Here is a 27,056-nt window from a genome sequence, read left to right on the forward strand (position 1 = left end):
TAACCAAATAAGGGTCCTCCTGAAAACATAGAACCAAAAGTTATTCCAACATGTAGCAAAGATGAAAACAAAGTCAGGTCTCTGGTCCAAGACCCGAGAGTCTACCTTTGTCAAAAAGCATGCCCAAAGTAGCTAGAAATTAGTAGAATAGCAAACATAGGCTAGTTTTATTCACAGCAGAGCACTACACATTCTTTCTCACCTGATGAATTTATGAGCCAACTGTTCCACAAAGTAATAGATTTCATTCCAGTGGTGCAGCACACTTCCTGATCTAGGAAAACAAAAGTAAATGTTACTTAATCAGGTATTCATTTTTCTTTACCTTGCATCATTTCTCTTCATGTTCTATTATTTCACATTCAACCTACCCATTAACTGGGCTCATTATCAGAAACTTCTGTAACTTTGGAAATTGTTTGAAAAGGTGTTCAGACTAATTTTTGTTAAAGACCTTCCCTTCACTCCACCTTCCACCCCTACTCCACACACTAATGCATGGTGCGTGCACACACATACACACACATATCCCTGGGCCCAGATTCACAGGTCAGTTTCAAATCTTTAAAAAACCACTATGTTTGTGCTATTTAAATTATTCACTGATTAAGGAAGAAAAATTACTCCAATTTATTTAAATGAAATTAGTGTAAACTAGATGCTTAAGCACACGAAAATAAACAAATCCCCCTCCTCAAAAAGAGTAAAACTTCATCCGTAAATATAGATGCAAAATGAGCCCACTAAATAAAATAGTAGCAAAATAAATCCAGCAGGAATCTAAAAGAATAATAATTAATAGGTGGAGTTTATTTCAGGAATGTATTGTGATAGTTTACCATTTAAGAAAATCGAATGTAGCTAGTTGTACTAATAAATTAAAAAAGAAAAACTATATTCATTATATTAAAAAGGAATCTTCTCCCTAAAAAAGAGGGAAACTTTGTCTAGGACATATGGAATTACAGAATTTTAGATTTGGAAGGGGGTTTCTTTATTTCCCCAAATTGACTTCTGTTTTACTGATACCATTTACTACTGTTTCAGTTCAGCTTCTAAATATTTCTGATACTGCTTCTACTCAAGCTGTTGCAGTGACTTCATGGTAGGTTTTTCTATTCTAACCCATTTTTCTGTGTAGCTGTGATGCCTCTTTCCTTTTTACTTGAGGGTCTGTGTCAGGTGAACTCTGCATTTTTGCCTGTCATTCTAATAGTTGTTGAGGTTAGAAGTTTGCACCTTCTACTCTGACATTTTATGCAGTTTCCACTGGTTTCAGATTATTTTTATTTTTTATGCACTCATTTACCTTAATTTTAACTTCTAAAGAGTTTTTTGTTGCTTTTTTTCTGTTTCAGATTATTTATAGATATTTAAGATGAATCTGTGCAACAGATTTTGTGCCTTCTTTTCCATGTACAATATCCCAAGAATTCTCATTCTGATCGAGTGTATTTCATCTCTATAAGGAGAATTCAAGCCTCTCTGCCCCACATCCAGAAATGAGGTCTGCCTGACGTGAACAAAAGCGACACAGCATGTTACAACCATACAGTGAAAACTCCGTATCATAATGCCATCTCACCTTCCCCAACTTAATCTGTTACATCAATTCTAGGAAAAAATCTGAAAGGGTGTTTTGTAAAACTCAAAAGCTGGACTTTAAAAATGAAATGAAGATTAAAGATCTAAAAGTAATCAAGGCAATCATGAAAAGGAATAATAAAGCTGGGAAACTTGCCTTATCAGATATAATGACCCCATATGCATGATACATAATGAAACTGAGGAGCCAATGAGGTAGAATAGAGAACTCAAACCTCAATCTACATAGGGTCTTGCTAGTCAATGAAAAAAGTGATTCAAACTGAGGAGACAGAACTCTTTAGTAAATGATGCTCTGAGAATAGATTTCTAGTTGGAAAAAGCCAATTAGATCACTGTCTCATACCAAATGTAAACTAGATGTCTTAAAACCTAATGGGAAAGACAAAACTTTGAATATGTTGGGCAAATTATAGAAGGAGGTGTTTATGTCCTCAGGTTAGTGAAGGGTTTCTTTAGCTGGGTACAGACAGTAGGGGTTGTTTTTTATGAAAAGGCTAATTTTGACTGCCTGAAGCATCTACAATTCTGAATGACAAAAAGATGCCATAAACAGGTTCAAAGACAAGAAAAGAGTGAATGAAGAGTGTCTGCAACAAATAAAAAAGGTAAAAAATTTGTGTCCAGAATATATAAATAATTGGTACAAGTAAATATTAAAAAGGCAAACAATAGAAAAATAGGCCAAGGATCAGAACAGGTAATCCCCTAAAGGATAGTAAATCAGCATTTGAAAAACACTGAACTCTTCTAGCAAATGCAGAAATACATATTTAAATGATTGAGGAAGAATAAGCAATTTCCTGTGGCAGCAGCATAGAGCTCTGCAGAGCAGGGGGTGAGGAGACTGGGCAGATGGGGAAAGGAATCCAGGGGTCCAGGTAAGGAGGGAGACTGAGACCCCCTTCTCTTAAAAAATAAATCTTTTCCAATAGACTTTTTCCATTCTGGCCTGTCAGCCTTTATACATATTCCAGCCACTTGGGATACTCTGTGTCTACACTGGCAAACTCCTACTCATTCTTCAAGACTAAATGCAGTCTCTGCCTCTTGCCTTTGACCAACATAGATGGGGCTCATTGTCCCTGTCCCACGCTCTCAGGGCACTGTGTACATCTCTCAGTTATTATCCTCAGATGCTGGGTGGCAATCACCTCTTCTTCATGTTCCCGCCATGAGGGATTTTAGAATATTTGCCTCTCTAGCACCAACCAGTTTGTTCGACGGAGGAAAGAAGACATGGAAAGAAGCCTCTATTGCTCAAGGAAGCCTCTTGATCTTTTGCCAGCTGGACACCAGCTCTTCCGCCCTCGTTTGGATAAACACTCTGGGTTTGGTACTCAGACGGCTCCAGCCAATTCCTATGACCCTACATGAACCTGAGGAGCCTTCCCAGATGGGTCAATGACTCTGCAGCCCAGCTCCTTGGTAAATGGGACTACCAAGTCATCAACAATAAAACCTAATGGCAGCTGGGAATGTCCCAAGAGCTCACCAGAACTGTATATTACTAGTCCTGGGCTCTTAACCTTTGGAAATCCTCTTTCTTTAGAATCCCAGCCATCCTTCTGGACAGGATCCAGTTGTATACTTCAAATCCCAAAGATTGGTCCTGGCTGTTTTCCTCCAGCCAGGTAGATGGGGTAGATGGTCTGGCCCTAGGGGCCCTGGTGAGGGTCCAATGCTATGTAAGTGCCTCAGAAGAGGCACCACATGATTGATGAGCTGTAGTCCAATCTAGAATTCTACAACTCCTATCTGCTGGAATCAGGTGCTTTCCTTGAGTGCTGGTCTTCTGCGCCCTCTTCTGAAATTCAATGTTGTGTTTTGGTCCACATGACCATGTGTCTCTTAGCCATTTGTATGTTTTCTTTGGAGAAGTGTCTGTTCATGTCTTCTGCCCATTTTTTTGATGTGATTATCTGTTTTGTGTGTGTTGAGTTTGAGGAGTTCTTTTTAGATCTTGGATATCAGCCCTTTGTCTGTAGTGTCATTTGCGAATACTTTCTCCTATTCCGTGGGTTGCCTCATTGTTTTGTTGACTGTTTCCTTTGCTGTGCAGAAGCTTTTGATCTTGATGAAGTCCCAAAAGTTCATTTTTGCTCTTGTTTCCTTTGCCTTTGGAGACATATCTTGAAAGAATTTGCTGTGCAAATGCCGAAGAGGTTATTGACTATGCTCTAGGATTTTGATAGATTCCTGCTTCACGTTGAGGTCTTTTAACCATTTTGAGTTTATCTTTGTGTATGGTGTAAGAGAATGGTTGAGTTTCATTCTTCTACACATAGCTGTGACTAGCACAAGTACTATCTGAGGGGTAATGTAAGATGCTTAATGAGGGCGCAGGTGACCGGCACTCAAGGAAAGCTCCTGATACCAGAGTCATCCCCATATCTCCTTCATCCCAAGTTTGATTTTCTCATTAGTAGAGAAGTCCTGCAGTGTGGGAATTGTCCTGGGAGGGGAGGAGGCAAAGTGTTGGTAAAATAGAGACTTGAACCAGAATTGAGGGACTATTCTTGGCTATCTGCCTAAGGAGCAGAGGTCTGGTATAAATCCTCGGGTTACCATTTCTTTGTTCTCAACGATCGGCCTTACAGAACAGCCACAAATCAATTTGCATTCCTTACTTAAACAAGGTCGTTCAATAATAATTTCCACTATCATACTGTCACAAAACACTTCATTTTCACTAATTTTCTATATGACTGGCATGTAAAATGATACACAATTTGGTGAAATTCATGTGATTTGTTGATGCTAGGTACAGAGAAAGATCCAAGAAATATCCTCAAGTGTTAAGAAAAGTCTGTATCTACCTGGAAACCTTCTTGTTGATGGGCATGCACTGTATTTTTTCAAGAAGAAAATAAAACAATAACCCTAAGCCAAAACTGGAGGTAAGGAAGTAAGGAGATATTGACAGTCTTGCTTCTCCTATTCCAACTTGGCTAATTGCCCTGAGACTGTTGAGGTCTGTGGTTTCATATTTATACATGATCATTCTTTACACAATTATATAAGCCTTGAGCAAAACATACCGTTTTCGGGACACACTTGATAAGTACATAGTCTTTTCCCTTAAGCATTGAGGGTAAATATAACCCTCTAAGATTCTGGAAACCAAACTGGTTTTGTCTTCTCTGGATTACCATGGGATCCCAAGGGGCCTAACCTACCAAAGGAGCAGAGGAATATAGGAATCCTTCTAGTCCTTATTGTCTAGGCCTTAACCCACAAACACACACTCTGTCCCACCCCAAGATCAAATTATGCCCTGGGAAAGGAAAGAGCCCCATGTCAGTTGCTTATGGTTTTAACATGGAAGTTTGTTAACCCAAATCTGCAGGAGCAAAATGCTTACCTGCCTGGTGCCACAGTCGGCTCCCCTGCCTCATTACCACCCACTGGCCACAGCGAGACTTTAGAATCCTTAACTCTAAATATGTCAACCAGGAGGCCTCAGAAACTGTCCACTGTGACCTCACTCAAACATCTGCCCTTCTCCCACAGGGATAGGTATGTTGGGTCTTTGGCTCAATTTGGACTTTCTATTAAGACATGCATGTCTCGCCTGCACTTTGCATTATAAACTGATTTTCTGGCTTGGAATCTGCCCTCGTAGCTGCTCCTAGAATAATCAACCCAGGTGGTGTGTCCATGTTTGGACCAGTGTCTTTCTTTCAACCCTGAAGATTTAAGTGGATTCTTGGTTACAACCAGGACAAGTAGGGCATTGGATGGGGAAGTGGCAGAGACTGGATTCAATTCCAGTTCTCACCACCCTACAGTATATAAAGCATCTCATTTATCATGCCAACCTGTTTAAGAGTTAATGATTTTTTTTTTTAAGATTTTATGTATTTATTTGACAGAGATTACAGGTAGGCAGAGAGTCAGGCAGAGAGAGAGGAGGAAGCAGGCTCCCTGCTGAGCAGAGAGCCCCATGTGGGGCTTGATCCCAGGACCCCAGGATCATGACCTGAGCCAAAGGCAGAGGCTCAACCCACTGAGCCACCCAGATGCCCTAAGAGTTAATGATCTTAAAATCCTAATTATGGAGTCCCGATGTTGTCTTCAGACAGTAATGGCTCACTCAGCCATTGTTACCAAAGCTCCAAGGCAGACATAAAAACTTCTTCTTAGTCCAGATATATGTAGCACTTGGAATAGTTCCATTGAACTGGTTTGTTTTTGTTTTTGTTTGTTTGTTTGTTTAACTGCTTTTAAGACATAGTTGCTAGGCAAACTATAGTCGGAGAGCTGAAATGCCATGTTCTAGAAGATCAGCAGATATCTGAAAGGTCTCTGATATTGGACTCAATTAAATCTTAACTCAAATGCAATTCTAACCCCTTATGATCTCCATGATCTAGCTGGTATCAGTCCAGTGTGGAGGATTCATGTTCCTTCCTGGGATTTTAAGCCTTGGTTCCCAGAGGTATAAGTCTCAGCAAAAAGTGGCCTCCAGGAATCTGCTCGAACACAGTCCTATGGAGTTCTGTGCTTGCAGGTCCATCCAGTATACCTCGCCTACTCAAAATCAGAGTCAATGCCACCTCACACCACCTTCCGACTTGGCTTTGAGAAGGGTTGCTCAGACCATGGGATGGCAAAGCCACCAGTTCTCACTACTATCTCCACAAGAAGGGAACTGGTGGGGGCAGGTCCAAAGTTTCTTACTTATTTTTGTTTTTCTATGACCTCTCCAGTGTTTGAAACACAGTCAGAAGTCAATATATTTTTGTGGCATTGCATTCACTGTGAGTTCCCAGAGAGGGATTTTGCACAGAACCTAGCAGTGCCCTCAGATTACTGCTTAAGTACTTCCAAAGGTCCAATATGCAAAGAGTAGGAGCAAAATAAGAACTCTGACTCTCATTCTGATTTGTTTTCTTGAAATACATTCTTTTGTGCTTATGTGAGTTTCCAAACCTCCCTGTGGTTAAGCTCCTTAGAAAACACAGGCTCTTTCCATTAGCCACACACACAACCAGAGTCAGAAAGAATCGAGTGGGCCAAATTGAGTTTAAATTGTCCCCCCTTCTTTTGCACATGGGTTAGAATAAGATGAGAGGGAAAACAGAGCTTGTATTTGGAACCATCACCCACGAGTCTTTTAATCCTGGAAGAGAGAGTTGCTTTAACGATGGAAATTATAAAACTGTCAGTCCCACTTTTCCTTAGCCCCACCCAGCTGAAGTCACTGATGTCCAAAGTGACCCACCCAGGTCCCTAGCTAATCCTGGAAGGGTGCACAGCCTCAGGCGCCACGAAGTGGGACAAGCAATTAGCTTGTCCGTCAAAGGCCCAGCGTTCATTTGCCTCCTCCCTCTGCTCCCCAGCTTCTTTCTTGGCCTTCCTCTCATTCCTCCTAACCTCATATTGCACTTGAATTGGCAGAAGCCCTAAATCCAGCCCCAGCCTTAACCCTTATCCACCTATTACCGATCAGGGTCATGGCCAAGCCTCCGTCAAGCATAAAAAGCTTGACCTAGACTCTTGTTTCTCTTCCAGCTTCTTAAGACACCAGTCCAGACCCAAACAGAGCTATTGAGCACTGCACTTCGAGTGTGGGAGCTCCTGTCTGTGTTGTGAGCCCCCAGCCCAGGATTCCCAGCCCCACCCTACGGACTTGTGAGGAATTTTCCATTTAGTCAACCTGACTGATGGCTATAAAAACAATGACTTTCAAGTTGTAGGATGCAACCTATTAGTGATGGGAAATCATTTTGGTTGGATGTTGCCAACATTAAAAACCAAATGAATTAGAATGGAACAGAAATATTAGGATCTGTTACGTGCTGTAACAAAGTAATACTACGTGAACATTAGGTCAATTATATGCAAATAATATACAGATGGATAGAAACTGTATTTTTTCTTTTGGAGCAGATCAAAAGGATATTATAGCAAAATATGTATTCCACTCCTTTAACCTCTACTAATTTTCCTTTTTCCAGAACACACACACCAGGTAAAACCTAAAATATGATCTGATATCACCTATTGGCATGTCTGGTGCAGATTGAACACAAAGCTGTAGTTGTTAAGAGAATGGAAATCGGTTAGTCCAAAAGGTATTTCCCATCACTATGTGGGATGTGATACGTGAGATCCCCAGGTTACCAGCCAAAGCCACCAATGTGATCTGTGAGTGACCTCTAGATGACCATGACCGGACAAGGGTCCGGTCAATACTGTGGCTGCCCAGAAAGTCAGAGTCCCCTTTCATGTGTATTGTGTGCATGGGCACAATAAGCCATGTGAGTGGAAGAAGTGGGGGGTGGGGAGGGACAAAATCTCAAACTTAAACTTACCGAATATTTAAATTTGTGCACTGGGTTAAGATTTGCAGTTTGGAAAAAAGTTGTTTCCTCTCCTCACTATACCTGCATCCAGCAAAAAGGTCTTTCTTGGATAAGCAAAGCAGCTTTAAATTATTTTCTATATCTCCAAGGAGAGTGAAAATGGGGGTTTTTCTACCCTGAGACACCTATATTTGTAATTGCTGATATCTTTATGCAGAAATGTGGAAAATTTTCCTCTTCGGGGTTCAGATCAGCAGTTATGAGCACCGACTTGGTGAGTTCAAACTCCTGTTTTTCCAGTTATGAGTGTGACATTTGAATAAGACATTTTGTTTTCTTACACATCAGTTTCCTCCTTTATGCAATGAGGATAATAGTATCTATCTCCTAAGGATAGTTTTAAGAATTCAAACTAATGTTCCTCAGGAGTCAAGCATCCTGGTTGGAACACAGTGAGCCCTCAGGACACAGTGGCCACGGCAACCCCCTTCCCACCTTAATTATTCAAGTCCCAGCCCTAAGATCTGAAGTGCTCCTTTTCTTACCCTTCACTGACACTTGGGATTATCTCTTTCTGAAATATCTGTAAGTTTTATAAATGAAAATGGATGCTCATTATAATTTTCATGTGGCTGTATTTAATTATAAGCCACAGATTTTTTTTTTCCATATTTATTGTCCATTTTCGGTTTTTAAAAACACTGAGTATCCGTTAGGACCAACCACATCATTTGGAGAACCCAGTGCAAAATGAAAAGGAGAGCCTCTTCTTCAAAAATTATTAAGAATTTCAAGATGGCGACAGCAGCGCATTAAACCTTTGTTAAGCGTGGGCTCCTGGGTGACTGCACAGGTCCCATGTCCCTGCAGCTGACCCTGCGCTATCAATACCGTTTGTCCGTTTTGTATTGGGGTGCAAATATTTTCTTAATGCAGGGGTGAGCAAACTTTCTTTAGAGGGCCAGACAGTAAATATTTTATGCTCTGGGGGCTAGATGGTCCCCATGGCAACTGTTCAACTCTGCCCTGGTGACACAAAAGGGTCCGTTGATAGGACATAAATAAAGTTAAGTGTGGTGATGCGACAGTACAATTTTATTTACAGAAACAGTCTGCAGGCCATAGTTTGCCAATCTCTGTCCTAGACAGCGACTTTCTTTCAGTTTTCCTCATTACAAGACAATATAAAAATCTATATATTTTTTCCTGGTAGCTGAAGTTTTAGGGTACTTTCGCTATTCATTTCCTGTTATTGGCTCAGAACGTGGAGTGGAAAAATTGTGCCTTGGGATATATATATGGAGGCATTCTTTGTGACTTGACAAATATTTCATGGGTCTTTGGAAGGAAAGTTTATTCTCTGTGGGGTATGGAATTCAAAATATATTTATTAGAACAACCTCATTAATTATTTTAGTATTTTTTTATTTAAATTCAATTAACCAACATATAGTACTTCATTAGTTTCAGATGTTGGGTTCAATAATTCATCAGTTGCAGGGGCGCCTGGGTGGCTCAGTGGGTTAGAGCCTCTGCCTTCGGCTGGGGTCATGACCCCAGGGTCCTGGGATGGAGCCCCGCATCCGGCTCTCTGCTCAGCGGAGAGCCTGCTTCCGCCCTCTCTCTCTCTGCCTGCCTCTCCGCCTACTTGTGATCTCTCTCTGTCAAATAAATAAATAAAATATAAAAAAAAATAATTCAGGGGCGCCTGGGTGGCTCAGTGGATTAAGCCACTGCCTTCGGCTCAGGTCATGATCTCAGGGTCCTGGGATCAAGCCCCGCATCAGGCTCTCTGCTCCACAGGGAGCCTGCTTCCTCCTCTCTCTCTGCCTGCCTCTCTGCCTGCTTGTGATCTTTCTCTCCGTCAAATAAATAAATAAAAATCTTTAAAAAAAAAAAATTCATCAGTTGCATCTAACACCCAGTGCTCATCACATCGCGTGCCTTCTTTAAACCTCATTAATTATTATTCATACGCTCTCTGTCCTTTGAATGCTTAAGTATTCAGAGAGATGTCTTTTCACATTCTGCTAAGAAAATCATTTGGTTTTCATCTTTGGTGGTCAAGAATAGATGAGGGTTATCTTAATACATTTCCTAAATATTGATGCACTCTTGCATTTCCAAGATAAATTTTACTTGGTCTTGGTATATTATGATTTTACACTGTGAGATTTATTTTAAGGATATTTGATTTGGGATTTAAAGTTTTTAATCAATCTGGTCAGAAGTTTTGCGTGTGAACCTGTCCTCTTTAGTAGGTATTGGTATCAGACATATGCTAGCTTCCTAAAATAAATTGGGAGACTCTCTCTTCTTGTTCTGTTTTCTGGAAGAGTATAAGACTGAAATTTTCTGTTCTGTGAGAGAACTTGCCACAAAACCAACTGGTCCAAAACCAAAGGACCTACCCACAAAGGGAAATTAGCCCCTCTTAAATGTCCAGATTCTACTGGGGGAGGGCAAAATTGGAAAGATCCAGCATTTCACTTAAAGGAATTTTTTAAAAAATCACTATTATTAGACTCTTATTATCACTATGGTTCAAAATTTAGAGATTTCCATACCTCCTATTACCCTCTAGGTAGACTTGGAAGGAAGAAGAAGAAGAGTTTGGGAGCAAAAAGCAGATCACATTTTTTTTTTTAAAATATGAATGTAGTATGAGAAATTTTTTTCTATCCTGTTTAAAAAATTAACAGTTTTCACTTTCTCTTCAATATTTTGAAGTGATTTTCTTCAGTAAGGCCATGTGGATGGCATACATTTTGAATTTTTGTATGTCTGAGAAAGCCTAGTTATGGAATTTAAATATCACATTTCTCAGGACTCTATAATTATTGAGGTTTTTTTGAGCATTTAATATTGTAGACTAAAAAGAAAAAAAGTCTGTCAATCTGAGTCTTGTTTTTCTTTTTTTGCAGGGAGAAAGGAAACTTACTATTTTTTTTCTTTTTTGGAAGAATGTAGACATTCTATTCAGTCTTTTATTTTAAGAATTTATCTAAGGTCGTGTATTTGGTGAATGCTTCAAAAAAATCAATTAGGTTGAGTATTTGGTAAGTCCTCCAAATGTTCTCTTTTCTTTTCCTAGAATTTTTATTGTAAATATATTGTATATCGTTTTTGTATAGTATATATCATTTTTATTGTGCATATGTATGTGTATGTGTATATCTTGTTTCTAGACTTTGTATTACATATCTCTTGTCTCAGCATTTTCATTTCTGTATTCTTTCTGCTTAGGTTCTGGGAAAAGTTTCTTAAACTGTCTTCTGATGAATTGAATTTACTTTCTGAAATATTCAGTATGGTGGACATTGTTTCCAGTGGATTTGAATAGTCAGAAATAGCATATTTTCTCTCCAAAAGCATCTTATTTTCAGCTTGTTCCTTTCTCATGACAGGATGCTCTGGTTTCTTGAAGCATTATAATCTGAAAGTTTACTGATAATACTTATTAGACATACATTTGCTCAAGTGGCTTCAATGGTCATTGCTCCTTCCTTTAATTGACAACTACTACATCTAATGATTTTTTTTAAGGATCTTGATTCACTTTTTTGGTAATTTCTTGAAAATTATCCCTACTCTCCTTTTTAGGAGAATCCATATCTATTTGAAAATGTTTTTTCTTTTTTTTCCACATGTAAGTGACATACTTGCTAAATATAACATTTTAGGTGATAAACTTATCCATCAAAATTCTCCACCATTTAATGTTGCAAAGTCTTGGTAGGTCACCTGTGTCTTTTCCATTCATAAAATTCTTCTTTTGTCTTTCAGATTAAAAATGATCACAGGAATGCCTAAGTATTCATCTCTTCTACTTAACTAATTTTGATTGGTACTTGATAAGCCTATTCAGTCTTCATTTTCAGGTTTTTCTTAAATCAGGAAAGTTCTACTCACTCTTTGAATGTTTCTTCTAGACTATTCTTTAGCAAATGAAATTATCTGGTATATTGGATAGCTATTTTTGTCATTCACTATCATCTTCTCTCTCATCACTTTACCTAAGTCATTTCCCTATTCAAATTTGAAGAATTTCTCAAATAAGCCTTCACCACTAATTTCATTTTCTGCATTGTCAGTTCTGCTCTTTACTGCTTCTAAGGTGACTTCATGTCTTTCCTTATTATTTCATATTTTGTTAACTATTCTGGGTTCCTTGTCTTCTCATCCATATCTTATCTATTTTGCAAACTTCTTATTTTATTTAATGTCAATGAAATTATAAAACATATGATGTTAAAACTGACCTCCTCTGCTTAGAAAATTCTTTCATATATATGTTTTTCTTCCACCTCGGGAATTTTGTTTAATCCCTTCTTTAAGTTGCTGAAATTTCATAAGCCCTATTGTCATCCTTGAATGTGGGAAGGTGTAACTGGGTCTGGTATTTGCTTCCCAAATAGTTTTTTGGTGGGTTTTTTGTTTGTTTTCTCATCTCATAAACTTCTCTAAGAACTCAATCAGGGAGAAAAGAGTTGGTTTTAATGTTTAAAGTAAGCTTATGTTATTGTTCCATCACTTAGAGGAGAGAAGGGAATGAAATAGACCCTCATCATCTCCCACGGATGAATATCATCCTTGCTAGGTGGATCCATTCCATCTTGCCATTTGTAGGGGTTTTTGGTCTGATCTCTACTTCAGGTTCCTATTTTGTTGTACCTGACATCTTTCCTGATCCCTACCGTATCCACAGAATCAAAGACAGATTCTGCCTTTTCCCTGGAGGCCCAGCATCTATGGGGAGCACTCAGCAAAGCTGGACAGAACTACTGTCATGAAGATGCCCAGTGTTCATGACCTCTCTCTTTTGGGGCTTCTTGCCCCCTGATTATCCAGTGCAGCTGCTTCTGCACAATGCAGAAGGGCTCCAAGGAGATGGTTCTCATCCCTCGTATGTCCCACTCTTCACTTCAAACTTACTTCCAGATTTGGGACTGTTCTTGGGGCTCTTTCCAAATCTTCTTCTACATGCTTTCTACAACTTGGCAACAGTGTTGAAAGTAGATCCTGGCTGACCTCCTTCAAATTCAGTCCATCTGTTTTGTTTCTAGTGGAATTTCTTACAAGTGTGCTGCATGTCAATGTCAATGTCCTTTTTTTTTTTTTTTTTTAAAGATTTTATTTATTTATTTGACAGAGAGAAATCACAAGAGAGGCAGGCAGAGAGAGAGGAAGGGAAGCAGGCCCCCCGCTGAGCAGAGAGCCCGATGTGGGACTCGATCCCAGGATCCTGAGATCATGACCTGAGCTGAAGGCAGCGGCTTAACCCACTGAGCCACCCAGGCGCCCTGTCAATGTCCTTTGTCTTTGGACCTGATGCAGGTTTCCCCCAGATGCCTCCTTAAGATTTTCTCTTTTGGGGGAGGGTGGAGCAGTTGTAGATGATAGTGGGGGAGGTGGTGAAGGAGAAGCTGTGTATGTTCAGTTTCCTTTTCAGAAGTCATAAACAGGGCATTTGGGTGGCTTAGTGGGTTAAGCCTCTGCCTTTGGCTCAGGCCATGATTTCAGGGTGCTGGGATCGAGTCCCACATTAGGCTCTCTGCTCAGCGGGGAGCCTGCTTCCCCCCCCCCCGTCTGCCTCTCTGCCTACTTGTGATCGCTCTCTCTCTCTGTGTCAAATAAATAAATAAATCAAATCTTAAAAAAAATCATAAACAAACTTTTTTTCTTATCTCCCACTAAGATCCTCAGCTCATTAAATTTTAGTTTCATCATTTATGAGGCCTTGACAGTGCACTTCCAAAAGTCACCAATGCGTTTATTTCTGCTGAAGCATATGGCCCTTCTCAGTTCTCCTCTTGCTTGATGTATTTATAATATGCATAAATATGACACATAATAATTATTGTTTCCACAAACTGATTTTTGAATGCCTAGTGGGTCCTTTTGCATCTACAAAGACTAATAATTCCAACACTTGATATTTCTTAAGTAGTTACTAAGCAGCGGGCATTGTGCTGAGCACTGTACATGCATCACCGTTTAGTGATAGTAGCTAGCCCTTCACGGGCTCTTTCCACGGGTTCAGAAGTTTCTATTCTGGGCACAACCACTCATGTGGTAATATTGACCTCTTTTTTTTACAAAAAAAAAGAGGTGAAGTAACTTGCTCAAGGACACACAGCTAGTTAAGTGATAGATCTGGAATTTGAACACAGGTGGTCTGGCCCTAGAGTCCACACTTTTAGTCTAAACACTATGTTTCCATGAGCAAACCTGTGCTCTTAACACCTATGCAACACTGCCTCCCCATGGAAGGGCCAGGAAATGCACAATTACAACTTAATGTTAGGTGCTGAGAGTGAGAAGTACTAGAAAATTTCCCCAAATTGTTACAGGAATTTGGGAGTGGGTATACCTGGAAAAGCTTAAAATTGGGGAACTTGAAGGGAATCAGGAGTGCTGAATTGGTTGACCATTTTAATGGAGTAAAGTGTACAAGGGGTTTCAATGGTTTGGCCTTCAATGATCTTCCCTTTGGTTTCTTTGATATTGTATCTTTTATGACAGTCAGTAATCAAGATGGCCATATAATTTAAAATCCAAACAGACATTTTCAAGAGTAAAATAAGAAGCCATTAATAATTGTGCTGGGACAAGAAGTATAAGCAGGTAATGTCCCAGGCCATGCATTTCTTGATTAGTGGTTAGATTACGGCTGTCCAATGGCATTTGAATTTCCTTTTATTATTTTGACTGGCATGGAGTTACACTTATAGGATACCTCACTTTTCTTTTATTTGCTATGTGATTTCCATTAACTTAGTATTTGCATTATCTTGTATGTGAGAAGTGTTGGCAGGATGACTATGATTCTGATCATAATCCTTTGGCACCAAGATCTCGGGAAAGCTCTGTTCCAGGTGGCTCCTACATGTATTTATAAATTCACTGGAGCTATGTCTGGTTGAGCATCAGGATTTGAGGAAAATAAGATAAGGCCATTGAATGAGACCCCAAAGGACAAACACTAGGGGTTATTATTTTCCATCTCTTGATAATTGACTGCTATGCTGCTTATCATGCAATACGAGTTGTTACAAGGTTGAGGGAATTGGAAAAAGAAAGGGATTTTGAATGAAGACATAAGGTAGAGAGGTGATTGTTCTCGATTGTCTTTGCACTACAGGGAGCTTACAACTAGAGATAGGAGGGGCCAAGTAGCAAGGATCATCTCAAAGGATAAGAGGCTATCATCTATGGAGAGATGGAAATGGTGATGAAGAGAATTAGCTATAGGGAAGAAAGTGCATGGGTTAGTTCAGGGAACTACATAGTACCGTTTTGTTGGAAGTTACAAGGGTGTGGGGTGTGGGAGTGTGGTAAGAGATGAAACTAGGGGAATACATAGTGGCTTGAGCAATAAGGCTCTTGAGTACCTTGCTAAGGAGTTCACATTTTATCCTTAAAGAGTTTGGGGGAAGATGTCTAGATTACATTTGTGGTCTAAAAAGATCAATTTGGTGCCACTGTCAAGAAGACAAGGTGGGGGGAAGGTTAAAGGAAGTAGGTAAGGAGACCAATTTAGGGACTGTTTCAGTGAACTGGTTGAGAATTGGGAAGGGCCTGAGCTAAGGTATTGACAAGGCAGAGAATGGGGTCATGTGGGAAGATCACCGGAGAGACATCGGGACAAGCGTTGCCTGGCCTTGCAGTATGAGAAAGAGGATGACTCCCAGATCTTTGGTCTAAGTGGCTGGATTTATGGTGACGTCACTCACTAAGACTAGAAATAGAAAGGAAGATGATATTAGGGGAGAAACAATGGATCATCCTTCCACTGAAATTCTCTCTCCTTGCCTCAGTGGTACAAGTCTTTGCTGGTTCTCTGCTGACTTTTCTGGCAATTTCTCAGCACTATTTAGTGGAGTTTCTTTGGCAAAGACATTCCTGTTAGTAATTCCTCTAAGCCTGGACCCTGGCCATCTTTGTCATTAAACTCTATCTCTTCTTGACATTTAAAAAAAATCCTGATATTATCATGATATTACCTCAATATTATTTATTATTCATATCCACATTTTTGACTACTACCCTTGGACTAACACCACTGAAGTTTTCATTCTTGGTCCCAGTGTATAAATCCAACTGCCTACTCAGCATCTCCACCCAAATGTCCTACGTGTTCAGACTTAACATGTCCACACCACGCCCTCTTTCCTTCTGAAATCTATTCCTTACCTCTCGACGCTTTCTCTCTCACATCCCATGCAAATCGGGTCCTAAGCTCCTCACTACAAAAGAGCTCTCAATTCCATTAATTCTTTCCCTCATTCCTACTATAAGAAAAAGTGAGATATAGATAAAACACACATATAAGCTTGCTATTTTTTTCTGCAGAAAACTTTAATCTTATAACCTACTGCTGATATGAAAAAAAATCCGCTCTTGCCAGATTCTTTCCCTGTCACTTTCGCTGCCATGCTTACATCACAGGGAATGTGGGTCACTTTGCATTCCTGTACATCACCCCTTTGCTAGAAATGTCTTTTTTTTTTTTTCACTTGGTCACTTCACAAAATCCTGCTCTATGTTCAAGTTCCAGATCCAAAGCTACTTCCTATATGAAGCTTCCTAAGGCTCTCTCATCTCAACCAAAATTAATTACTTCACCAACTCTGTTTCCCCAGCTTTTTGTCTCTTCTACTAAACTGTGAAATCTTTGAGAACCAGGGACTTCTTGGGCATTTTGTAATTCCAGAAATTCAGCATAGTTGGAAAATTCTGCATTGAATTGGTGTTTTCCTGCCCCCAACCAGGCAGTTCTGCTCGGAATCTACAGAGGTGTCTCGTTAGATGACCACACCTCCTTTCTCCAGGGGTAATTACCACCACCACCAGGACTACCACCAGCATCATCACCATAACCATCTCTCATCGGGGTACTCACGTACCAAATACTTCATGAAAGGTTTTAATCTAGTATTATTACAACACTTCACAACACTTCTGTGAGGCAAAAACGTTAATACCTATCTTACTGATAACAAGACTGAGGTTCAGATGGGCTAAGTCATTTTCACCAAGGTCACAAAGCTTGGTGAAAAGGCTGAGCTGGTGTTTAAAGCCAGAGATGTCTGATTCCGAAGTTGGTTCTCTTAACCCTTGCGCTTGAACCTTGGTTTGTTCCCATTAGGCCCTGGGGCCACATTTTATGTGGCCTTGACAAACCTTCATGAGGTCTTGACAGAAAGGGAACAAAGAACTGTCCTAGCAAGTACCAGGGCTTTGCTATGTATGCACATATGTTAGAGCCTCGTAACACTAGAGGGCAGTGCACGGCCCCACTGCCCTCTGCTCTGTCTTCTCCATGTCAGGTTGGGCTTTCCGACCACTGCCTAAAATAAGGACTCTGGTTGGTATCCAGTTCTGAGGTGCCTGCTGCCTCAGCTACATCCTCACCATGGGGGGAAAAGGCCATCATTACGGGGCAGCTTTCCGTGTCTTCCTGTTCAATCTTACCACTTACTGTGAGAGGGGAAGACCCACGTCAGAATCACCTGGGAAGCTTTTCCAAAATAGACATGCTTGCCCTGGCCTCCTCAGATTCTGATCTGGCCCTTGGTTGAGAACTAATGGTTGAACCCATTCATTCTTAAGGTCTACAATTTCCACTGGCCTTTATCACTGAAACCTTCTCATTTCTTCCAGACAAAATGCTCAGATATAGTCCAGGAGTGCCAGGAATCAACATCATCGCCATGCCTCACTCCTCCCTGTCATCTTTCAACCAGGGGTTCCTAACCTGGGTGGCACTATCTCATAGAAGGCACTCAGAAGTAAATGTGGAGGCATTTACTCATTGGTTATCACAATGACCAGAGAGGCTAATGGCATTTCCAAAGTAAGGATCAAAAATGCTAAGCATCCTACGGCGCCCCACAATGAGAAAACTTCCCGTCAACAATGCCAAGAGCACCCTCACTGAGAAATGCATTTGGTGTTTGATTCAAGCTTCCAATCAGCCCCCTCAATACTCGGGCATCCTCTTGGCTCAGCTCCAGCAGTGTTTTGGGCGCTGATCTCCCTTGCCCGCCTCTTACATTCCCTCATATTCCATAAATTATGGAAAAAGAGATTCTTAGTTTTCAGATATTCACGTAATACAAAGGTGGCTGGATAGCTTGTCTAACCTCCATTTCTGCTTTCCATTTAATCCCAGTTTAGTTCCCTGCCCACGAAGATACGGGAGGAATGAGGAGGGAGGAAAAGAGCAGGAGCCAGTCACTGCCTCACGGGAGGACTTGAACTACCATGTCTGACAGTAAGCCCAGGTTGATGAATAAATACAAGATCTAGCTCGAAATCAACCCTTTCCCGTCAGCCTTATCTTTGCTCTTTCCCAATGACTATTCCTTTCTCACTTACTCAGGCCAAAGCAGTGTATAATTTTAGTAGAGTTTTTTAATGCCTACCCATATCTGGCTTTCCTCTTTACATCCCTGGGAAGATGAAAATTTTCACCCTCTTTCTATAGGGTGAGGCCGAATGACTAGTTCTGACCAAGGGATTGTCAGTGGAAGGATGCGTATCAATTCCTACTGGAGCTTCTCATCGCCAGTGAGAGACCCTCTGGCATTTTCTTCTCTTGAAGCTGCGATGGTGGAAGCTGGTGTTAAGAAGGCATCTCCACCAGCTTGGCTTCCAGAACAACTACCATGAGCAGAAGCCCTGCTGACACCCATTGGACAGGCACTGTGGGCAGAGATTATAAACCAAGGTTTAGACCTTTGGTGTTTTTAGTCACTGAGATTGGGGGGATCGTTTGTCACCAAAGCATAACTTAACCTATCCTGATTGACTCAACGTCCTTCTGCATGTTTAGATATTTTTCATCTTTGTGCGTAGATCGTGAGTCAGAGTGGCTTGGGTTTGAGGCTGAGTTTCACCACTTAGAGTGACCTTGGCTGATCTTTCTAAACCTCAGTTTCCTCATGTGTCCAATGGTGATCATGACTGTACTAACCTTCTGTGGTTGTAAAGACTAAATGGGGTAATACAGACAAAGCATTTAACCACAGTGCCTGGTAGGTGACAAGAGATCAGTAAATATTACTTATTATTCTTCCCTATTGTTGACCTAGAATTGACTTTACTTGTCCCCTACCCCAGATCCTCCAGGAGCCTGTAGCTTTGGCTGCCTCGAGTCCTTCTAATGTGTTTCTACCTAAAAAGCAAATAGTCTGGGACTGCTTCTTGCCTCTTTTATATTCCTTGCAGCTCCCAGAACACGACATTGCTTGCAATCAACACTGTGTTATCCATATCTTTAACTGAGTACACACTTGTGATTGGAATTGAGAAAGTATTTATGCCAAATGAATGAAAGAATCAGCCAAAATGAAGAAACCTAATTACTTTTTTTCGGTATGAAACTGGCATGTCTGGGAAACATGTCAGGACATAGCCAAATATCCACTTTGTCTTTTGCTGCTGAGTGATCTCTGGGAAAGGCAAAATCCAGTCTCTTGGCCACACATCAAAAACAGACACACATTCTAAATTAGCAGAAAGAAAATCCCATTTGCATTTATGTGACAGCCAAGTCTTGCTAAGGGGTGCCAGAGTTTGTTTCTGGACCTCGGGGAGCCCTTTAGCACTTGAAGATAATTACAGGTTATCTTAGGACAGGAGCCTTCCTCCAACACTCCTGGATTCTATTCTCAGCTTGACACTGAGTTTTACCAGGTCTCCATAGCTAGGGAAACGAGAGGTAATTACTTGGCTGACCCAGACAGAAGTACAAAACAAAACACTTATGCCTTATTTATTTTTATTTCTGACCCACATGCCAAACCTTCCGATTTGTAGGCAGTTCCACCAACTATTACCTAGTCTAATAAATCCTCTCCAAACCTGGAGCCTAACTGGAGAAGCATTTAAAACCAACCATAAAATCCATTTCAATACAGAGAAAGAAAGGAAGGAGGAAAGAAAAGGAAAGGGAAGAAAAGAAAAAAAAAAAGAAAGAAAGGAAGGAAGGAAAGAAGGAAGAAGGAAGGAAAGAGAGAGATTCCTGGTCCCTGATATATATATATATTTTTTTAATGATACCTTTAGAATTATCATAGTAGCATTTTCAAGATATCTTGTAATGGACCCTTTGTTTCCTTATTCAGAGCTAATTTTGCAATTTCATTTCTCGAAGCCTCTTCGAGTATTCCTGAAAACAAGCTACCTCTCTTTCAACCCATCTGCAGAGTCGAATTTCCTTTTTCCATCGGATTCAATCTGAACAAATTAACAATTTATTGGACCTTGAAGCGCATCTTCTCAGATGTCCTGAATGCACCTTAGAGTTGTAGCCATCAGTTAACCCCCCAGATTGCTGAAGCATCTCTGTGGGCTGCAGGGGGTTGGAGTCCCTGAAACTTTCAATCACCCAAGGCTGACCTGACATCAGAGCAGTAGCTCCTCAATTAAGTAATGTTGATTGCCTTATGTACCAAGTATCATTTACTGAAACCCTGATGCAGGGATTTTTAATTCCTGGAATCCACCCAGTTCCTCCAGCTGAACTACCATGTGCTTCTCATTATAACCCAGCTACACAGGGCAGCAATGAGTGGGAAGAGCAGGGCTGGGAGTCAGGAGCAGACATCGTCCTTGGGCAGGTCACTTAATCCGGGGGGCTGAACAGAGGGTTAAGGGTAAACTCATCTGTAAACTAGGGACAGCAGTCCTTGCCTTAGCTGCCAAGCAAGCTTGTCTTCGGGGAACTTGTGAGAAGGCGTAAGTGTGGGGCGACTTCGGTTCTGTTCTAAAGGTTTCTTTTCTAAGTCAGTAGTTGGGAACCCGGAGGTATTTTCTCAGGAAAATGATACCATACCCGGTGGTGAAGTTCCCAGGCTAATGCTACAAACATCTGTCTAATGACCATGGCCCTGGAGAGGTACACAGAGCAGTGGTCCTATAGCTCATCCCCACTCTGGGATCATCTGGTTGTGGTGCTGAGGGTGGAATTCTGGGTGGGCGCCAAGATGGGGTCCTCTTGCATGGGGAGGAGAGAAAGAAAACGGGCTGGACAGAAAGGAAGTAGCAAAGGGAGGAGTTCGGGGGCTCTAATGGGAAAGGGACCAACGCTGGGCCTGCAGAGGGCCTTTACAAATGTTAAGTATATACAGGTGTTAAGTATATACAGTCACAGCCTGTGGAAAGTCCTGTCAATAAAGCTATTCAGTGCTTACTGTCCCCTCCAGCCCGTCTCCTCTATTTCTTCTGCTATTGACACCATCTATTTTTGAAGTCTTTAGGGCACACATGAATACAGCCAGCCCTTCCCCAAGACTCAGGATGGAGAAGCCACTTTTTCCAATGATGTAACTAATCTTTCTCTATAAAATCGATCAATATATGATACATAAATGTATAGTGTCATGACAGAGGAGCCCTGGGAGAAAAGAAAGGTACCTTTACCTCCGTGGGTCCGTCAACAGGGCACATTAATCTTAGAGGACCCCTGGAAGACTTCAAGGAGCCGAGCTGCTCTTTGCCTGTTTATCTCTGCATAGGGCCTTCCAAATCTGACTTTTCAAATCCCTGATTGAATTCCCAGCAATCTACTTTTCCTGACTCTAACCAGAAAAGCATGTTTAAATGAATATGAAATTCCATCAGTATAAAGCCTTGTGAAGCCCAGTCCACCAGCCCCGTCGCCAAAGCCGCTAATAATGCCCTATTGTGTTACTGTGGTAGTCTAGGTTATCATTATGAAGTCTTGCTCCTGGTTGAGAAAACACGACGTTCCATTAAATGTATAATCTGGGTTCTCTCCAGGCCAGAGATGCATCCTGCTAAAACCTGAAATGAGCTGAGTTTTAGTGTCATGGAAAAGAAGAGAACCATTCACCAAGAAAAAGGGAGTTGAGGCTGGGGAAAAGGAAGGTGCCCTGGGATCCCTTAGGGTCAGCCTGTAGACAGTGTCTAGCCAGCCAAAGTATCTCAGATGCCCAAGGAAAAAGTGAGTCAGCATTCTTTCCCCTTCTACTCTGCTGTGGTTGGGTGCTGGACAGCATGGTCTGAGAAGGTTCTTTCTAGGACAGAAGACCATGTCTTGAGGTACCACCAGAGGCCTCTTTGCAATCACTGCATTTTGGCCCATCCCCCAGCTCTGAGTCCAACAATACCATACATTAGCCTGGATTGAGATCGCAAGCTGAAAGTGTGTGCACATCAAATACTAGCAATTTTTTTCATTCAGCACGAAAATACCTCTCTCTTCAAGCCCTAGGACAACTAAAAGAAGTCAAAGGAGTCCACCTAAATATAAAGGTAGTTGCCTGCAAAGGGACCGGTCATTTCTTTCCAGCAGCACGTTTGGGTCCCCAGTGCACGGCAGGGTATCCTATGATGCATTTAGAAACGGACTCCAGGATCAGGTATAAAAGAAGCAGCAGCCTCTGTAATCCTATGCTTGGAGCTCAGCACCCTGCTTAGAGACCCTCCACACACTTGGAACAATTCTTCAAAAACTCAAAGTAACTTATTTTTGTTGAATATAAACATAACAGATGCTCATTATAGAGAACTTGGAAACTTCAGAAAAACACACACACACAGATTTAAAAATCTTCTAGACAGAAATACAATTACAGATTAGGTAAATCAAGAAATTCACTTGTGTATCTAGCTTTTTTACAAAGGTAGCACCATAATGTACACAATATCGGAGCTTGTAATTTTCGCCTAAGGGTACATTCTAAGCACATCCAATAGGCATATTCAATCATTGGGTACACCATGCCTCACTTAATTCACTACGGTTATCTACATCTAGGTCATTTTCAGCTTTATTATTACAAACAGCATTGCCAGGAACATACATGGAGTCACTTGTTTGAGACCATCTTGGATTTTTCCTTTAGGACATAGAATTGCTAGATGGAAAAGTAGAACCCCATTTTTTTTTTTAAAGCATTTGACACATGTTGCCAAATTGCCTTCTTGTCTGCACTACCCAGTACAGTAGCCACATGGGGCTGTTTCAACTCAAATTAATTGAAAATAAACAAAATAAGAAGTTTACTTCCTTGTTCACACCAGCCACATTTCAAGGCTCCATAGCTACTTACGGCTAGTAGACACCAGCTGGCCAAAGCAGGTACAGAAAACTTACATCATCACAGAAAATTCCACTGGACATCACCAGTTTAGTAAGACTATACAAATTCCTATTTTCCTTAGTAAGATATGAAAGTGCTTACCTCCCACAAGTTGGCCAATATTGAATATTATAATAAAAAAAAACTTTGCCAACTTAATAAAAACTACATCTTGTTTGATTGGTTTTTTCATTTTTTTTTGATTACTAGTGAAGTTGAAATTTTTTGTTCGTTTGTTGTTTTCTACTGGACTCATCTTTTTAAAACTTTTTCTTTTTTATACATTCAGGTCAATCTTTGAGGAGTAATGGATGTTACAAAAGTCCTTGTAACTTTTTATTATCTTTTATCTCTGACATTTTTTCACTTACGGAAATGGAAAACTTGAATATATGCAAATATTTTCATAATTTTCTTTATTGCTTCTGTCCTATTTTAAAAGCTCTAAACCTAAGATTACAGTAATAGTCATTTAAATTTTCTTCTGGTTGTTTTATCCTTTCATTGTAAACATTTAAATTTTCAGGCCTTCTGGAATTTATTTTATTGTGTGGTTTAAAACATAAACCTAAACTTTTTTTCTTTTCCTATGTTACCAACCATTTGTTCAAGAATCTTTTTTTTTTTTTTTTTTTTTCCCAAGTACCCAGCATGGAGACCCCGAGATGAAGACCTGGGCTGAGATCCACAGTTGGACACTTAACTGAGCCACCCAGGAACTCCAAGAATCATATTTTAAAATAACAAATTAATTCCCCACCGACTTGAACTCCCACTAAATGCTCTCAGGACCCTGGACTTCCTTCTAGATTTTCTACCCTGTCTACCTGTTCTTTGGCCTTTACCATCCTATGTGTCATAATTTGCCTTATGACACATTTTAATATTTACAGGTATGTCTTCATTATCTTTCTCTAAAAATGTTTTACCTCTTTTTACCAGGTTTCTGTTCTCTAGGATAAACTTAGAATCATTTTGTTAAATTCCTCTTACCACCAAAATAAATGCTTTCAGAACTTTGATTTAAAAGTTCAATTCAATTCAAGTTAATCTGGGGAGAATCTGATTATCTCTACAGTATAGAGTCACTCCATTCAGGGACTTGGTGGTTCTGCCCATTTTTTTTTTAAAGTCTTCCTGTATGTCCTGCCCAACTGGCTTTTTGGGGTGGGGGCAGTAAGTGATGGGCACCTCTAACTGTTCTCAGACACAGTCTCTGAATCTGTGAGCTGTTGCTCCCAGCCACTAGAAGTAACAAAAGAAATTCCATTTCTTAGTATTGGAGTATATTTTCGGTATCCACCTTCTCATAAAATCTCTAAGAAAGAGATCCCACTTTTCATCCAAAGAATCTGGAGTTCAAAACAGCCCTTACGGAAAAATCAAACTCCAGGGGCAACTGCAAAGCACATTTGGTGTCTCGCTGGCCAGCTTATTTTGCAGACCTTTTTCCAACTCCCAAATACTTTCCAGTCTGTGAAATTCATCTCCCCACCACTGTTACAGCAAGCGCCTCTCCTGGCACCAGAGAGCTCACATAGTTTTCATGAACGTGGATCTTCTCTGGGGGGCTTTTTACTGTTGAAGTTGGGTTTTAGTAGATAGCATAACGCTTCCTTGAATGACTGTGGCTTGGCAAATCTAAGGGGATTTGGGAAGTGTTTAATGGGTCAGAGTGCAGCTCTCCCTTGAGCACAGACCTGAAGCCTAAGGGCTAAGGAAACCAGGGCTTTTGGTAAGGAAACCAGGGCTCCTGCACCTCCCTGGTAGCCAGCCCACCAGTGGAATTACCAAGAACTTGAATCCGTCTCAATCAGAGGTCTCAAGGCCAGGAGGGGCCGGCGGGAATTTATCCACAGGGCGCTTTTGGCAACCTCTGGCAACAATTTTGGTCGTCGCCAATGCGGGACTGGGTCTGGGGGGTGGGGGGTGGGGGGTGGGAGGGTGGGAGGGTGTCTCGGGGGAAAAGAGAGGGAGCATGGAGCGGGCTTACCCGGGGAGAGGCCAGGGACACTGCTGAACACCCTGCAGTGCACATGATGGTTCCACAACAAAGAATTCCTCAGCCCGAAACCCAGTAGTGTCTAGGGCTGAGAAATCCGCCTTCTTTTTTCCCTAATTGCCCAGTCAGCATGCACCGTATTATCAGGAACAAAGGCAATGCCTTAGGCACGGCAGCATGTGTTTTTTGTTGTTGTTGTTTTTGTTTAAAGACACCACGGACTTTTCAAAGCCCACTCCCGCGAAGCCTGTAAGTTCTACCTCTCCAAAGCACGCCTTTCTCACCAGGTTTCTAAAGCAATGAGAAGGATTCACGGAAACGTGTTAGGTCAACAGCATCCTCACACTCCCTTACATGCTCCTCGGGGCACAGAAAGCCAGACGGAAAGTGGGTTTTTTCCACCCCCCAACCAGCAGCGACGCCCCTGTGGGCTCGGGCAGCGAAGAATGCGGAGGCGCGCTCCGCGCCCGAGGCGCGGTGCGGGGCTGCTTCGGCTCCCCCGAAGGCGCGTGCCTGTCCCAAAGCGATGCTGCCAACAAGCCCAGCCCGGCAAGGAGCATCACCCGCAGAGCCAGGATGCAACAACTCGAGACACTTACTTGTCCAAAATGAAGTACAGGTCAAATCCCCCGTAGCAGGCTGGACCCCCTTCTTCCCTGCGTCCCCCTTGCCCGGCGCAGATGAGCACAAAAGTGGCCAAGGAGAGACACTTGAAGCCAATGCCGAGGGCTTTCTGCTCCACGGTGGCCATGACCTGCAGACCAGGGAGAGGGTACGGTCCTCTGCTTCCCGCGCGCCTCGAACTCGCCAGGACCCTCAGGGACGCGCCATCCGAGGGACCCTGCTCGCGGGCCCTTTATTCCCCCTCGCGCTCCTGGAACTCCCCGGAAGCAATTGTCTGGAGGAGTTCAAGGTTTTCCTTCTGGTTTCCGCTTCGATTCTGTTTCTAGGTTTCAGGTTTCAAGAATCCCAATACTGTACTCCGCTTTTTTAAAGGGGCTGCTCCTGGCTCGGGCGGCGGACCCCTCCGGAGGCTCCGCCGACGTCTCGCAGCTGAAGTAGCTCCGTCCGGACGCTTCTTTGTCCCAGCTTTTAAATAGTATGGGGTGGGTTTTCAAATTGTTCTCTGTTGGGAGAGTGCTTTGCCTTTTCTCCCTCCTCTCGCCCCCCTCCCCCGGCTCAGTTTTTTGGTGGGGGGGAAGAAAGTTCAAAGGGTGCCACCTTGTGGCCGACGATGGCCAAAGCGCCCTTTGGCGTTTGCGGGAGCGCGGCTGTGCGTGCTTTCTTAGTCGTTTTTTCTCATGCGCCTTCCTTTTCTTTCTCTATTATTTCTTCCCCAGATTCCTACTTCTCACTCATTCTCTAACCTTCTCATCCCTGCCCTCTCCTTTCCTATCCTGCATCTGCTGATAAGGTCGCTGTAAACATTGATGAAAAATTACTTCCTCCAAGCACCTTGGCTCCTACTGGGGTTCTGGGACCCTCCCAAAACTGCCTTTGTGCAAGTGAAGTAGAGAAGAACAGAGACTTTGGGATCTGACTCATCCCAGTGACCTTACTGTACTATTAATGCAGATCACAAAAGAGTCTCTTGGGGCCCAGTCCTGTGGCTTGGCATAAACAGTCCCAAAGAAAAGGTTGCTCCCGGCATGGAACCGAGGGGCGTTCTAGATGGACTCCATCTCCAAATTTTAGAGATTCTGTGAGTTCTTCTTTCCAGCCTGTGAACTTTGACTTTTTTCAACCCCTTCTTTGATTTAGGACAGAGGGAGTAAACAGCTTACAAGAGTATGGACCCATTTGGGACTAGGAGGGGAGTCCTGTCTGTGCTAGCTTCTCTGAAGTGAGGGGTCCTCTTTAGAGTGGATCTAGGCAGGAACTCAGTTTAGCTTCATAGATCTTCCAGCTGGGGAGTCCTCAGCCTTCCAGCCTTATTCTTCCAGACATACATCTTCCCCTCATTTGTAATCCTCTAAGACCCTTAGTCTACAGTGTGACCATCCATGGTCGTTTTCCCCCACC

General features: G+C 41.8%; 1 protein-coding gene across 1 annotated transcript in view; it reads right to left on the minus strand.

Annotated features, from left to right (window-relative positions):
- The window catches only part of ANTXR1 (ANTXR cell adhesion molecule 1), a 212,560-nt gene extending 186,415 nt beyond the window's left edge, over positions 1-26,145 (minus strand). The window contains exons 1-2 of the mRNA XM_045979412.1: positions 25,634-26,145; positions 203-274 (exon numbers count right to left, since the gene is read on the minus strand). Of these exons, the coding sequence (XP_045835368.1) occupies positions 203-274; positions 25,634-25,785 (224 nt within the window). The 5' untranslated portion in view covers positions 25,786-26,145. The remainder of the gene's footprint in view (positions 1-202; positions 275-25,633) is intronic.
- Positions 26,146-27,056: the final 911 nt, after the last annotated feature.

Source organism: Meles meles, chromosome 15 (assembly GCF_922984935.1).
Source record: "Meles meles chromosome 15, mMelMel3.1 paternal haplotype, whole genome shotgun sequence".
Classification (NCBI taxonomy): Eukaryota; Metazoa; Chordata; class Mammalia; order Carnivora; family Mustelidae; genus Meles; species Meles meles.